Genomic DNA, 16,851 nt, shown 5'->3' on the forward strand with positions numbered 1-16,851 from the left:
TCGGGCGTGCATGCCCATGCACATCCTCATGCGATTTGGCACAGATGTAGAAGTTCTTTCCTCAAATTAAAACTCGTGGTAAACGCGTCTCAGTCTCTCCAGCTGCTTCTCTTATGTCTTTTTTCTTTTTTTATTTATACATGAAAAAAAAAAAAAAAAAAAAAAAAAAAAAAAAAGGCAGAGTGAGACAGGATACATTTTTCTTCCCCTGACATTCAAATGTACATCTTAAACATTAGCTCTCCCAGAATTTGGGATCTAATGAGGACAACAAAAAAACTCCCGTCTCTGTAAGTTTATTATAGAAAATTAAAATTAAATAACAATTAAAATTGATAGGATTTTTTTTTTTTCATATGCATAAGCCCTTCAAGAAAACACACCAACACTTTAGAAAGTATGAAGATGATGTACAATCCAGAACTCCAGAGGGGGGAGGGACAGAGGGGGTCTTTTGAAATGACTCCACTGGGAAGGCAGACTTGGAACTAGAGGCGCAACAAAACAATGCGCCCTTCTGATTCTCGATCTTACAATGCATCTGGTGGATAAATAACAAAACATAAGTATCTGCTGCTCGTCGGGGTCCCTAGACCAGTCAGGTGACTCAGACTGGGGTCCTCAGACACAAACACAACACTTTCAAGCTGACTGGGATGCTTCAAGGACATCGTTTTGAGTCGTTTTTGGAGGAAAATTTTAGAAACTCTTCTACAAACATTCATTTAACGAATGACAGTGAAACTTTGGGGGTTGACTAAGTGAATTTTGAGCCACTACTGCACACATTTATGACCATTTCTGTCTGTGTCTGTGTGTGTGTGTGTGTGTGTGTGTGTGTGTGTGTGTGTGTGTGTGTGGACTCTTTAACCTGCTATGGATATCACAAGTGCTTTCAATGATTTGATACCCTGAGTAGAGGACATAGGCTTGGGGTGAAGTTCAGTAGAAACAAAAACATTTTTGCCAAGCAAACATCAACTGAAAAAAAGGGAAAAAAGGACATTACTAAGTAATACCACCTTTCACACATAAATAAAAACCTGTACTGATCGCTACATTAAAAACCACAAATTTAACCAGAGAGAAATAATACAACGACGACAAATCACCCATGAAAACACAGTCATTTTCAGCTTTACAATATGCATATATTCATGCATATATAGTGTGTATTTCCCCTTGCATACAGGCGAGTGGTTGGGGACTATATAGAGAGCCTTTAGTTATACCAACTCCCTCTGCAGAGACAACACTGATTATTAAGAGATCGGTACAAATGAGAGCAAACATAATTCACAGGACAGGCTGAGGGGCGAGAAGACGGGGACTGATTCTGCGCAGCCTTGTAAACAGAGGAGGCCGGACAGCCAGAGAGGATGATGGGTAACAGATATCCACTTAAAGCAGCAAAGATGGGACAGATTACAGCAGGTGGAGGCTGGGCGGGGAAAAAGAAGAGGTGGGTGACCTTTTTTTTTTTCTCCCGGTTTACCAATCAAAGTACTCGCATCTTTTCCTCGCCTGCTTCCCGTCAGTTCTGACGCCGAAAATTAAGTTAAAGTTATCGACATGTTCCTGCCTGCGCTGCTCGAGAGGGAAACTAGTCAAAATGTAACAAACAGTGGACTCTCAGCGATGTAACACAGCGTCTTATGGTAAAGCGCCCTAGGGCTGAGCGAGTGTTCGATAAGAGGGTGTAGGGAGGAGCAGGTGGGAGTCACTAGGTCTTCGAAGGTCACAGATGCCCCCTCCCAGCACACTCTTCTTTCCAGCCCCCGTCGGACATCCTCTTTGGGTCGTTAAGAGCTGAGAGGACAGAGGAGCTCAGACGAATAACTGGATGCGCTCGCGGATGGTCTGCCGGCAGATCGGGCAGGTCTTGAGCGCGGCGCTGCAGTCGATGCAGGAGGCGTGTCCGCACTGGAAGACCAGCTTGATGTGGTTGTCGATGCAGATGGGGCAGGTGATGCGCTCCTCCATCTGGCGGTAGCGAGACTGCAGCTGCTCCAGCAGGTTGTGCTGCTCCGAGTTCTCGGTGCCGGGGCTACAGTCCACCTCCGTTTGGTCTGTGGAGGCGGGAGGAGTGGGTCAATGTTTCCTGATGTAATACATTTAGGAAAGCTATGCAAGAGGGGACTGTTCCACCGAGCGAAATAATAAGGCTTATTAATACGACATCAACTGACAAAGTATGGATACAGCACGAAGAGCAAGATCAGACTAGCGATCACTGCAAATACAGACAGATTCTCTAAGTCCTCTCCTCTGGGATGTCTACCCCCAAAATACACTTCAAAACAATCAATAATAAAAATCAAATGAATAAATATGAAATCAGGCGTAACACTGAAAGCACAATTTAAACCTGGTAAAAAGAAAAGAAACGCACATAACATTTATAATAAATTACAATATTAAAAAGTTCAGTCACCATTACAAGGAATATTTTGTTCCAAACATGAGTTTACACAGAAGACATTGTTTCCTTCTGAAAATGTTCCATTACATCATTCTCCTGTTAACATACAGTGGCTTGCAAAAGTATTCATACCCCTTGAATGTTTCCACATTTTGTCACATTACACGCCACAAACATAAATATATTTTATTGGAATTTGAAAATGTGGAAACGTTCAAGGGGTATGAATACTTTTGCAAGCCACTGTATCTAAGATAAAAAGAAAAAGAAGATTATTCTTACCTTGTCTAATTTTCTTGGTGATTGTGACTTGGCATTTGATGCATTTCTTCATTCGATGGGCGCACTCTGTGTAGACAAGAAGCACGTCAGCAAGGAGGCAAAGGAGAATACAACAGAAACTAAATGCACCTACAGTAGAAAGAATTCCCCTTACATTAGTTAACATCTAAGATGGAAAGCGAAGCAAAGAAGTATTTGGAGATTGTTTTTTTTTTTATATGAAAAAAGGCCATTCTCAATGTTTTTCTCTTGACACACAAACCCATCATTTGCCTATCGCTAACAGTGTGGCCCTTTGCTGCCATTGGCTTCATCGCCAATGACGGCCGTCAAAGAGTCCTCCACGACCTCCAGTCTCCACCCACCTTCACAGGCCACGCTGTGCTGGCAGGGGCAGAAGAGAACCAGCAGAGCCAGCTCGGAGCAGATGAGGCATTCGCTGGGCCCCGGCGGCGTGGGAAGAACCAGGTTGGTCATGGTGTTTGGCGTAGTGTGGACCCGCCGCAGGCTGGCACTGCTCAGGCCCTGCCCACTTGTGATGGCCTGCAGACGCTGCAACCTGACGGGCGACACACACAGCTGTTACGCACAAAAATGCAGGGTTTTTAATCTCTAAAGTGATTGCTGATTTCACTATATCTTTAAATTAATTAATTCTTTGCATGTAAAATGACAGAATGAACGTGGACAAAAAAAAAAAGCTACTCTTTGGTTTAACAATCCAGCATATTTAGTGACACTACCCGAAGGCGTTGTGAATGTTACAGACACATACCTGTGTTTCTCAGAGAAGCTCTTGATGAGCGGCAGCATGCCGCTGTCCGCCACCAGGTCCAGGGGACTCTTTCCCTTGTGGTTGGCGTAGTTGACGTCGGCCCCTTCCTGCGCTAGGAAACAAGCGATGGCTGAGCCAACGCTCAGCTCGGTATTCCCCAGAAGACCCGAAGCGCTCAGCTGTGGGTGCACATGGCGATGATGAAGAAGAGAGGACGGAAAAAACAGAGGAAGAGAGAATAAGTCGCAGACGGGATTTTGAGGCAGACATCTGCAAGAGTACGTAGCCTCTACTACGGCTACGGACTCATCTCGTGGAACTGGTGGGAGTTGAGAATACTTTGGAAAAACTTTCAACGGCTAATAGTGAGCAACAAAAAGAAAGAAAATAGTAGTAACACCAGTGCAATCCAATCTAAGGCTGATTCATAAACCCAACCTTTTCAGTCTGCTCGTGTGTGTGTGTGTGTGTGTGTGTGTGTGTGTGTGTGTGTGTGTGTGTGTGTGTGTGTGTGTGTGTGTGTGTGTGTGTGTGTGTGTGTGTGTGTGTGTGTGTGTGTGTGTGTGTGTGTGTGTGTGTGTGTGTGTGTGTGTGTGTCCAAGATGTTGAGTGGCGCTGCAGTGTTTGCGGTCATGTAGACTGAAAAGGGCATTCTTCATGGGCGCTATGATATCAACACCAACTAATGTAACAGTCGCATAAGGGCCGCACAAAGCAAGGTCTCTCCATGAGGAATACTAAACTAGTTATTGTGAGTAAATTGCTCTCAGACTCACAATGCAGGCGGTTAATGCCAGATTAATTTTCTTTTTTTACTATGGGTTAAATTATTATATGTAATGTGAGAGGTGTCCCTCGAAGTGATGAGACCACTGAGACCTGCTCGACTGCGAATGGCAGACAAACACAAACACAGCTTGCAGCTAGCTGATGAGCGGGAAGAACCAGACGTTTCCCTCAGGAGTTGAAGGAAACAGAAACGTGAGATAAATGAGGGAGACCATGGACCTGACGTTTCAGCTGGTCACCTAAAGCACAACACACAAGTTAATGTTGCTATAATGCTCCTCCATGTGTGCCGTGTGCTCACACATTTGCTACGAGATTAGCGCCACAGTGTGTCTGTGCACCGTTTACATTTACAGCTCCGGCTTCACTCAAAGAACGGTCCATCTGCCAGCAACAGCAGTTTCCTAGCTTGCCATAATAGATACAGACATTGCCATTGGTGGTGGTTGTTGTTGTTGTTGTTGTTGTTGAGGGCAGCGGTGATGCATGGGAACCCCCTCCCCCACAAAATAACTTAACGGAGAAGAAACAGGCCTACAATTCCAAATGTCACATTAAGATTAGACATACTAGAGGGAGGCCTAAGGATTCAGGGAGTTATTTATGTGGCTGAGGATTAATAATACCACATGCCTTTAATGGAGTGTTCAAGACATCCTCTGGGGGGAGGGAGGAAATGACATGGTGTGTTTACGCCGTGCTCCTAAAGTTAACACAGAAATCTTAACTAGAGCTCCGTCTTTGCCAGATCTATAATGCCACGGTAAGTGGACCCTCTTCACTTCTCAACCCTTCAGCGCTTCCTCTTTCTTCACACCATCGTTCTCGGCCTCCGGCCAGTATTCGCTGTTGAACCAGCGACAAGAGATTAAGAAGTGAAAGAGGAGGTAATCTTTATTTCTAAGAAAATTCAAATCTTCGATGCTGAGACTTAAACAACTTAAATGAATGTGGTTAGTAAAATGTTTCTTAAATCTTTTTTTCTTCTTTTTTTTAATTTGGGTGATTTTCCAGAAAGCGACGTGTGCTTGAGTTGCATAGTATCCCTTTGTGCACTCCAATCTGATGACTTTCTCCTCAGTTGACCCGTCTCCCGCCCTGTTTACACAATAAAGCAAAGTTCTTTCTCCTCAGTTAACCTTCACCTTTAAGTAATCCCACCCCACTCCTTTTCCCTCCTCTTACCCATTCATCCCTCATTTACCTGGTAAAGCCAACTAACCCCTTTATCCTAAATCAACCGCTCAGACTACAAACAAACACACTTACATTCTTTCCCTTTATTTTTGTTTACCATTCCCTCCCTGCTTCAATATTAAGTCTGCTCTCAGCCCTTAAGTCTTTATTTACCAGCTTTGAGTCTGTTTGTATCTTCTTAAGACTGCATTAATCCTTTTTTCCCCTCCTTTCGTCATAATCTATCCCCTGTTTTAGTGTCTATTTACCCTTGAATGTTTTGTGTCCTCTTCCTTTGGTTCTTTGTTTGTAGTGGATTGTATCTTCCGTTTATATTTACACTCTTACCAGTATTTAGACCTTACTTAATATTCTTTCCACTGTGTTCACATCTTCTGAAAGTTGTATTGTTTCTCTTCAGCTCATTCTGTCCCAGCAATATGCAGAATTCAGTAGAGTCAACCGCTGTAGTTACATTATAACTCCTTCCCATTATGGAGGAGAGTAATGTCGATAATCACAGAATACCAGTTGAGAATTCGGAGTATAAAATTAATCCTATTTGCTGTGGCCTGTAAGTGTGTCGTCAGCAAGCTTGGTGAAGAGAATTAAAGTAGTAAAGCTTCCTCTCTTCTTTTTTTTTTGTCACCAGATCAAACAAAGCTTTGTCTTGAAGAATGTGCCTATATGTACCATCACCCCAAACCCTGGCAAACAGTTACTCATTCATGGACAGTTGTTTTTCTGGACCCAACTCTAGTGGCTCCCCTTGGAATAAATAATAATAATGCCACCTCCCCGTCGGTTCTCACCCTGCAGTAGAGCGATGTGGAGGAGCAACCTTCGCTGCTCTCCTCGGTGCTGCTGGTTCCCACGGCGGGGCTGAGCATAACGTTGGCCAGCTGCGGGCGGAGGAGGGCCACGTGCATGGCCGTGTCCCCGTCCTCGTCCTCCATGTTGACGTCGGCGCCCTCGGACACCAGCAGCTGCACCAGGTCGGTGTGGCCCTGCGTGACCGCCAGCTGCAGCGGCGTCTGGTTCCGGTTGTTGCGGATGTTGATGTCGCAGCGGCCCTGCAGGAGGAGAGGAGGTCAGGTGAGTGGCATGTACAAAGACAATGCTGGGGTGCAACTCCTGTATTCATCGGGAGTAAAGAAGGACGAAAGGACGCTGACGCGCTCCTGTCTCCAGCTCACCTCCTTGACGAGGATCTCGGCGACGTCCCGGTGGTTGTTGAGGGAGGCCAGATGCAGCGAAGAGAAGCCGTCCTCCTTCTTAACGTCCACCAGCTGCCGCGCTCTGCCCAGGATCTTCTCCGTCGCCCTGCCGCCGCAACAAACAACACAAAACTCAATCAGGCAGAGTGCACAGCGCTCTTCAAGGCTCTCGGCTTAGCTTAAGAAGAGCAATATCCGTAATAATGGCCCCAGTGCTCTTTACTGAATCATCTCTCACTTTAAAAAAATTGCAGACTGCTGAATGTTACGGTGACCTGAGAGAACTAAACTACCTTGTGCCAAAATATTCTGATATTGGCGAACATGAATATATTCTCTGATAAAATGTTGTTTTTTTTACACGTATGTTGATTGAATCTTCGTACATCAGACACGGTGACAACAACATGGACCTCTCAGAATATGAAGCTCGCATCATTTTGTGCCACAGTGCATTTTGACACCAGCTTTTGGACGGAGACCCAGCTGTTGTAGCGCTGTTGACAAGCCGATATCACAAGAACAACACCCAGGCTGCCGGTTCACAATAAATACAGCAGACTGGCCTCCTGATGTCCAGCTGGCCTTTTCCTTGATACTCCCCTTATTTAAGTGTTCGACGTAAATTGTTCCTTTAAGCTTAAAATGATCGTCGATAGCCATCATCCTCAAAGCTTGTTTTCATCACATTCAGCATCAAACCAGCGTGTCATATATGGACAGAATATCACAATCAACACAACACTGCTCACACAACTGACATTGAACACTTTCAAGGCCAAAAAACTGCAGCTTTGGCACCCATCTAGTTTAGTCAGATAGCAGCATGTCATCTTTAATGTGAGGAGCTCTCTGAAGGATGACGGCACATTCAGTGAAGTTAGACTATTACAACTTTTTCTTTGTGATTCACGCAGCGGGCTGATGCTGCAGTGTGAAGGGCCAGGGATGCGCCGTTGAGTGGTCCCCTAGTCTTTAGCCGAGTCTGCTTTATGACGTGTGAAATTGAAGCCGACGGCCTTAGCGAGCACCCGGGACGCTGGCGTGCCAACATGGAAGCTTTGGCGCAACGTGACCCAACCTTTTCCTTAATGGACGCTGGGCTCTCTACCTCTAATGATGCTCACATGTCACTGCTCAGAAACACTAGTGTTGCTGATGTTGACAGATTTTTGTAATTTTTCCTTCAGATCAAAATGAAGCAGACTGACGGCCCACACACAAAGTGATGCTCATTGCTTCCAGCTCAACGTTCACTTTTTGATTCATCTTATCACTCAGACAGACAGACAGCTCCTCATTATCCCTTATTCATATAGAACACAAGAGGATGTTAATTCATTTCTTAGTAACCAGCAGAACATCAATAACCATCGAGTGACCGATAAGGTATACAAGCTTCTTCCTATCCAATACAGCAATAAAAAGTAAATTGCTATAAAACATAACAATGCAATACATACAAAAGTATTCCTACTGAGAAATAGTTTTGACATTAGTCCCAGTTTTAAAGTTTTCTTGTTCTTCTTTTTACATTTACGTCATTAATTAATGTTGTTTTAAAAAGCCTACAGCCTTCTCGTGTCACTCATGTAGTCATGATCATCTCGTTAATGGAAATTCACCACGAGTGTATTTTAAATCGCGATCCACGATCAAATCTTACATCTCCAATTTGTGACTATCCTTCTATTTCTATGTAACTTTTATTCTTAGTTTTAAGGCAAGAAAATCTTAAAAATCTCTCTACCTGAAACACAAGGTTTTAATATTTAACAATTGGCCCTTCTGCAACTAACAAAACAAGAGCACAATCAATAAAAACACAGCCAGTTTGGGACTCAAAGGATCTTTTCTGAAGCTTGAAATTCTACAACCTTAGACACACAAAATCATAGACTGAATGACAGATGCAGTGAAACTAATTGAGCTCATCGAGACTCTTTAATGTTGCATCCAGATAGTGTCATCTTCTCTAGATTACACTGCATAAATGAGAAACGGCAGTTTTAATGCAGCTTTAATTGAAATAACTGACAAATTACAATGTTTACAGGCTCATTAGCAGCAGATTTCTGAAACATTTCAAACGCATTGCTGAGGGGCCTTTACGCCGAGAGAACCAGCTGCTTCGTTACATGTAGAGGGGGAGGGGGCATTGTGTTGGAGGTCATTTGTACCTGCAATGCAGCTCCGTGGGTGTGGGTTTAAATGTGTGTGTGTGTGTGTGCATGTGCGTATTGACAGAGTGAAATATCATTCCAGGCTTCTCCAGGGCACCTTCGATTAGATAAAGAGCCTGAAGTAGACACAGACGTGTCTGTCGTGTCCCCTTCACGCCCACTACGCCTCATTTCGCTGCCTTATTTCCATAATCGTTAACACCGATGTGTTCATGAATATTCAGACCTGGGCAGGCGTTTTGGGGCAGTTTTGTACAAACATGCCTTCACACGCAACAGCCAGAGGGCATCTCGGACACGCTTAGTAGCGATTATTCTGGAGACTGGAGTCGTCATTCGGTTATTTTTGGGAGTTTTGCATAATGTTTGTTTGCAACACACTTCTTGGTCAAAGCTTGATAAAAGCAGAAGAAATGTACCATTACAAGTGCTGCTGCTTTGACTTTGGTGACAAAAGACATAAAAAATGCTATGTGAAATCTATCCAGTGTGTGTGTCAGACAGTTTATGTCAAAAGGCAAACTGTAACGCCAGAAAGGAGTAAGTAGGAACTGCTGGGGGACAAAAGGGAAAACAAGGAAGCAACAAATACATTTGTTAAAAAGGAAAAGAGGGAGAAAGCCAGACAAGTAAAAACAGACCAACCACTCGATCCCAACTATCCTCTTGCCTCTTGGAGCTGAAAACTCCAGAGGAAATCTGGCCGCTTGCCTCGTTTCTTTTCTTTCCCAGGACTGTTCGTGAACTTGGCCTCTAGCCCTCTTTTTCCATTTCCTCACAATAAATAAATAAATAAATACGCTAATAAAACAAAACATTCTCATCTAACTGTCACAAAAAAACAACAACAAAAGGAGAGCCACAGATGCTCATCGGAACTAAAAACAGTGCTGCATTAAAACAACAACAATAAATCTACTTTTATGGATGATCTATACACTCAAAGCAGAGGACGGTAAATCTGCACTCATTAACTGACCAATTTACTCCACAAAGTTTAATCTCATGTTGAATAGGAGATAGACTATTATTATTATTATTATTATTATAATAATAATAAATCTAATGCCCGTTCCTGGTTCCAGAACAAACAAGGAAAATGTACAACAAACACACGTCACCTGTGCTGCAGGCCTGCTGATGATATATGATTGAACTGGTGAACCAAGCCAAGCCTGAACACTGTAAATCCTGTGTCTCTCCTCTTGGCGCAGCGGCTGATGTCAAGCTAAATGAATGCTTAGGAGTGCAGCCTAAACTCCCAGCACTGCACATATGACACTTGCCAGAACGGATTGGACATTTATTAAACGACTGTCTACAGCGGCTTCCACTTGTTTTTCCTCTCTCACTTTCTGTTACTGCTTGTTTTTTGTTGTTGTTTTTTACCCCTGCTCTGTTGATAGTTGTCCACATACTGCAGTGATGTACAGGGCTGTCCTGAGATTAGATTTTTAGTAGGATCATTCTCAAGGTGTGTACAATGTGAGCTTGGAGCAGACTGAGTTGCTGGAGAAATGTGGGTCACGGGGAGGTGAAGTTGGGAGGGTAGAATTTAGCACTTCAAAGCTTTCTTGTGGCGAGAAAAAATAGATTGACTTAAGGTTATTTTTCGCTAGTTTAGCATTTGACAGACTCGCATAAATAGATGGTGGAGAGTCTGCAGGCAAATAACCAAGCTATGGTGATCTACTCATAGCCTGAAAATCTTTGCTAATGACAATAACAGTGCTCCCACTCTTTGGAATAAACATTGAGAATATATTATCCAACAAAGGACATAAAGAGCACTTTAAAAACATCTAATTGAAACATTGAAGGGTGGACATTTATGGTGATGCTGGTGTTTTTCATTCCTCCTTCCTTTCTTTCATGGCACCTCTTTTATATAATAATACAAATTAAAAAAAGCCAGGCACAATTTTCCATTACATGGTTTTGCTATAATTTTGGAAGGAAAGTTCATATGAAGTCATAAAAGCCCTGGAGCGAAGAAGCAGTAACCTCATCAGGGTCAAGCAGACTTGGTGCACTGTGAAAAAAATCAACTCTAAGTAGTCACTCAGGCCTGTGAGGAGACTTACTATCTTATTCATTTGTTTTTAATGCAAATAAATCAGTTGGTTTTCAAAGCATTTTACTGTAATTAATAAATTGTCCTGCTGAAAATATCAAGAAATAATACAAAAAATAATGAAATAATTTTACAGTTCAAATTATCTCAGGTCAGCTGCAGTAATGCATGCACTTGATCTACGCAGTGCACAATGTAAACAGTTCATGGATACCATATGAGAGGACAAACTGCTCAACTGTTGAGGTTAGTTTGAGTCATGGGATAATATATATATATCCAAAACTACATAATTTGTAGATTAAAATTTTAAATGTATCAATGCTGCTGCTGAGAACTTGGATAACTTCACTTTTGGTTTGTTCTCTCTACATTTTTAGGCTTTTTGGCCTGTGTGGGATGCAACATGGGCAGAGGAGGACACTGGTAAACCAAAAAAAAAGAAGCCAAACAAAATTAGTTGTGTTTGAGGGATGAAACCTTATCATTGTGAGAACATTCAGTCATGTGTGGCGTTTCTGCCGGCCTGGTCAGTGCGACGTCAAGGCTACGCTTGTGATTAAGCACCTCCAGTGTTAACGGGCCAAAAGCCAACAAACTAACAGACAGCGAGGAGACAATGGAGCCTTTGTGACAGGTGTCAGTGAGGCAGCCATGATGTTTAGCCTCAAGCACCTCCGTGTAGAGTAAAATAGATGAGCTGATCTTTCACCAGCTGTCTATTGGTGTCATTTTATGACATTCTTAAAATACACGTGTGTTTCCCTTCACGCTCTCTGTGACACAGCAGTGACACGACCTCTGGACAAGTCATGAGTCTTTCCTGGGAAAACTGATCTGGTTCACTGTTCACAGTTTGCTTTGATCTTTTCTTCTTTTTATACCTTCCTTTTGTCCAATCATGAATCCCTGGTTCTGCATTGCTGAAAAATTACTACACAGAATGCAGAGTGGGACAAATTCGGAGGACAAGTCGACGTGGAGGGAACTAGAGTGCAGAAGTAAATGTTGCATTTTTGCCTGATATCGACTGGCAGCCTGCTGACAGCAGCAGAAGCTGTGTGGGAGATGAGCTTTCTATCTGTAACAGATAGTGTTGACCTGCGAGTCCTCATTTGAACACGCAGGAAAGATTCTCTCACACACACACACACACACACACACACACACACACACACACACACACACACACACACACACACACACACAGAAAAGAACAGACATCACACACCACAAGGACTGGATTTCTTTCCCCCACGCATATTAGAGACGCATACTTTTCACAAGCAGTTGGATTTATCTAGTGCATATTCGCTTGATGACAAGCTCGATTTGGGGAGTAGACACCCAGAAAACATGGCTGTCATCTAATATTATAGGAGACTGCCCAGATTTCTTGTGTTGGAAATAACACTGATGATTCTGGTTATCTCACTGAACCCGTTAAAAAATATATTAAAATAAGACCACTCCCAGCTAGTCCTTTTGCCAATTATTAACCATTATCTACCGGTAGTTATGGTAAGTCGTATGTGACCAGCAGGGCTGAACGTTGGAATTTACAAAAAAATTCAATAAGATGCACTTCCACTAATCCTGCTAGATGAAAACTCCAAGAAAATCCCAACTATACTGAAGTGCCTGGGTAAAAATAGCTGACTTCTCTTGGGGGGGTGTGGGGGGACAAACAAACCCTTTTTTTACTGAAAAGTTTGGGTTTCAATATCTAATGTCAATCTTATATAATAAGTGTGGCGCCTGGGTCCCAACCAAGCTTAAAAACGTACTTGCACAAAGTTTCTGACATGACCTCTACTCACAGTTTGTTTCCTTTGAGGGCAGCATGGTGCAGCAGGTTGAAGCCTCTGTGGTTCTGCTGTGTGAAGTCAATGTTGGGCACCAAGACCAGGATCTCGATGATATTTCGAAAATCTTTAGCAATGGCGTCATGCAGCGGCGTGTCTCCATATGAATCCTGATTGGGTGAGAAACATTTCGTTGTTGTTTCACTTTTTATAGGTTTTCTATTAAACTCAAAATCAAAGTGTATACAAGCACCGCTACATTATTCAAATGATTACAGGTACTTGAGGTACCCTACTAGTTTTCTTTGTACTAAAATACTTTGTTGTAATCCTGAAATCTAGACTGTGTATACTCAATTTGTGTCTACATTAATATGATGGATGATGCAGTCCATTCTGTTTATATACAAAGTAGTAGCTGCACCACTCAAACAGAAATAAAATTCGGGGCCTGGTTGCAGGCACGTTAGACCGTCTGGAAAACGCCTTAAAGGAGACACTAAACTGCCTTAATGAGTATGAGGGCTGTAAACAAGCAGGGTCACAGTCAAACACAATAAATGTTTGGTTTTGTGCGTGTTTCCATCTGCTTGGAAGGACAATATGGCAGTTGCTCCCTTCTCCTGACCAGCGACTGAGCCGGAGAGGGGCATGATGAGGGCTTGTAGGAGCCATTTACTTTGGATTTTATTTAATTTTTTCAAAAACACACAAAATGTATGTATATGGGACAAAATAAAGATAACTGGATCCCTGAAACATGGACTTTGTTGCGCAATTATTTTTTTTAACAGATGTTTTTATTTTGTTTTTCTATAAAAGCACATTGCGTGCTGGGCCCTCTCACCTGGAGATTGACGTCAGCCGAATGTTCGGTCAGCACTCGCACCACGTCGGTGAAGCCCTTGTTGACGGCGATGTGGAGCGCCGTGCACATGGAGTTGTTCAGGAGGTTGACATTGGCCCCCTTGCTCAATAGCAGCCGTGTGATGTCTGCCTGATTACTAAACCAGAAGACGGCATCAACAGAAAAAGACACATACGCAGATTAATCCCCACTGTCATCCACTTGAGTTTAGTGATTCTACATGTCTGAACAGTGCTTTTCATTAAGTAAATGTAAACCAGTACATCAAATCTGAAAAACCTAACAGGAGCTACACTAAACTCAATTCACACAAATATCTTTTTTTAAACCCTGCCATTTTGTTTGCATTGTATACCACTCATGCAAGACAACAAATGTATGTGTTGGCTCGACAGCAAGTGTAGATTCCCGAAGAGACTTCCTGAGCACGTGTTAATGTGGTGAGAGGAGGAGATATAGCTGACTGATTAGGGCATCACTTAATGCTGTCGCTTCTGTGAACGGATTATCACATTACAAGGAAAGACAGACAGGAGCTCTACTGTACATCTGTCAGTCTCCTTTCTAAATCCACAAGGAGCAGAGCTGCAACTTGTTTTCTTGTTTTGCGTGTGCGTGTTTTGCGCCTTTGTCAATTGTGTGCAGGAAAAATAAGTGTGTGTGTGTCCTCACCCGAAGGCAGTGTAGTGCAATGCTGTGTCTCCATCTTCATCCTTGACTTCGATGGAGCTGTTGGCCTGCAGCAGGGCCTTCACCACCTCCATGTGGCCTTGGTGAGCAGCAACCTGCAGTGCAGTCTTGCCCTGGTTCTTTATATCCACCTGCCAGGAACACAACCGTGGTCGGAGATTCATTAGAGGCGACGACAGCCAACACACTAACAGAGCTGAACATAGACTGTCTGGAAATAATCTGAGCATGAGTGACAACCACGTTCGTCATACACTCCGTATGTAATCCTAATAAGTAGTGTAGTCGTCGCCAGGTAGTAATGTAGTCGTGTAGAACGAAACAAAATAAGGACTATACAAATTTACTTATATTTAATTGAGCAACATGTTATTACTTTTCTCACTAATATTTTAAAACAAAACATCTCAGACAACATTATATAATGTCATAAATCATATGGAAAAGGCAACTATAACGTGTTTTGTAAAGCGATGTATCAAGTACATAATGTGTAGTACCTAAATACGTTTTTTCAGTTGCTGACCAAAGTTAGCATGATTCATTGTGCTCTTGCAAGACTTTACTGAAATTATATAATTAGTTAAGTAGTAGCATCCCATATTTGACTATCCATATCATTTCTCACATTTCTTTCTGTTCATTATACCTGTAAATATAGTAAAGTAACTACTAACTTATTATATCTAACTAATTACATCTTTTAATATAAGAGTCACTGACGTTTCTAAGAGCAAGAAGAGCATCATATTGTCTAAACCATGTTTGTTACACATAATGTACTATAATCACAGCACAAAGCCAACAGAGTTTTTAGAGGTATTAGAATGGTGTGTGAAAATCTGGACAGTCTAGAGTTGCTTCATCAAACAGACTGGGAAATGTCAGTGTGTACAGCGAGCCCTTGTTTAATCAGATTCACTAAGTCACTGGCCCTTAAATTCCCCACCCAGTCTGGTGTCCTGGTGGAAAGAGCTCTTAGAACGGGTAGTGAACTGCAGCAAAGAGGAGTGCTGCACTCACCTTGTCAGGATACTTCAGCACCAACTCCCGCACTTTGTTGGCACTGCCGTGTGCTGCCTCAATGACCAGCCGGCTGGGATTGTCCTGCTCTGTGGACTGAGACAGCAGCTTCTCCAACACCGAGATGACAGTACCTGAACAGAGACACAGGCAGATGGAGAGCAGGGTGTAGGGAGAAGGAAAAGGTTGTGAAAATGGGACAGACAAGAGAGACAAAAAGGTATAATTCATCGTCATCGGCCCAATGTGAACAAAATGAGAAATGGTGGCAAATTAGAAACCCTTCCAGAGAGCTAAAACAGCAGACACATGGGTTAATGGGTTCGTCAAAGCACACACACACACACACACACACATTCACAAACACCCACATCCCTTTGTTGTCAAGCTCCAATCCGCTGAGGTGAACACATGCACAGAACAGATTTAGTCATGATTAGGAGACTGCTGGGAAACCTCTGACATGATGACAAACGTCTGCTGTGCTGCCAAAGCCTCTCGCTGTCAACATGCAGGATCATGCACATGCAATGGAGCAAAGAACATTTCAAGAAGTAAGACCCCCGTTAACACACACAATGCTGAAAAAAAGACAAACAAGGAATGGCCATAGCTGTGCGCATGAATACCACAGTTGCAGCCCGTACGTGAAAGCATGCATGGGCGGAAACGGCTGCAATGAGGGCAGGGGAGAATGGATGAATGCACGCAGACGGTAAAGCTGGAGCTGGACTGTTAGAGATGGGCCCCCTCCTCTCGGCTTACTTCCAGATTCGTTGGGGTTTTCGGCTGTCATGAGGTTGGCATCCACCTCCATGGTCTGGCCCGAGAGGCACGCTGGGTTGAACGTCCACGTCTGGCCTCCGAACGCCACCCGTAGGTCGCCATCCGCATATACTTTCAACACCTTCCCGGCTTGGCCAAGCACCTAGGAGAGCAACAGTAAGTAAGGTGGATGTGGCATGGCTCGGTGAGAAAGGGCCTTTTAGAAGTAAACTAAAAAACAAGGGAGAAGGGAGACATGGACAATTAAAGAAACAAAGAGATAGAAGAAAAAAACTAATCCAGCAGGAACTATTCATGGTTTTTAGAAAGGACCTATTTCTGTGCCACATTCAAGGAAGCGGCTCTGAACTTGATTACATCCCGATGTAACCTCAGTTTTCAGGACGTACATCACTTTTAATTCAGAGGGAGGTCTGCCAAATGAAGGCTTTACTTAATGTAAGAACATTAACATCCTGCATGCAGACCTAAATACAAAGAATACAGAGGGGAGACAAAAGAATTGTTTTGCAAGTCTCAAGTCTTGGTTATGAAAACCGAAGTGAAGTTGCATTTCGAGTCCCGATTGAGATATTTAATGCCATTTACAAAAAAACTCTCCCTTATAGTAACAGTTAGTATAATTAATAAATATAGTAAACAATAATAAACCATTGGATTATTGTTCCAAGTCAAAAGATTTATGTCCAAATGATAACTTGAAACTTTTTCTGATTTTGTCTCATGTGAAGCCTCCATAACCAACACTGAAACACCATGAA

General features: G+C 42.9%; 1 protein-coding gene across 1 annotated transcript in view; it reads right to left on the minus strand.

The window, feature by feature from the left end:
• Window positions 1–271: 271 nt before the first annotated feature.
• mib2 (MIB E3 ubiquitin protein ligase 2) overlaps window positions 272–16,851 on the minus strand; it is a gene marked incomplete at its 5' end in the record, with an annotated part of 32,166 nt that continues 15,586 nt past the window's right edge. The window contains 11 exons of the mRNA XM_079225760.1: window positions 272–2,069; window positions 2,705–2,770; window positions 3,070–3,263; window positions 3,480–3,658; window positions 6,257–6,517; window positions 6,641–6,767; window positions 12,739–12,893; window positions 13,571–13,727; window positions 14,264–14,412; window positions 15,305–15,438; window positions 16,070–16,232. Of these exons, the coding sequence (XP_079081886.1) occupies window positions 1,828–2,069; window positions 2,705–2,770; window positions 3,070–3,263; window positions 3,480–3,658; window positions 6,257–6,517; window positions 6,641–6,767; window positions 12,739–12,893; window positions 13,571–13,727; window positions 14,264–14,412; window positions 15,305–15,438; window positions 16,070–16,232 (1,827 nt within the window). The 3' untranslated portion in view covers window positions 272–1,827. The remainder of the gene's footprint in view (window positions 2,070–2,704; window positions 2,771–3,069; window positions 3,264–3,479; window positions 3,659–6,256; window positions 6,518–6,640; window positions 6,768–12,738; window positions 12,894–13,570; window positions 13,728–14,263; window positions 14,413–15,304; window positions 15,439–16,069; window positions 16,233–16,851) is intronic.

The sequence above is a fragment of the Taurulus bubalis genome, assembly GCF_910589615.1.
Source record: "Taurulus bubalis genome assembly, chromosome: 11".
NCBI classification, from domain to species: domain Eukaryota; kingdom Metazoa; phylum Chordata; class Actinopteri; order Perciformes; family Cottidae; genus Taurulus; species Taurulus bubalis.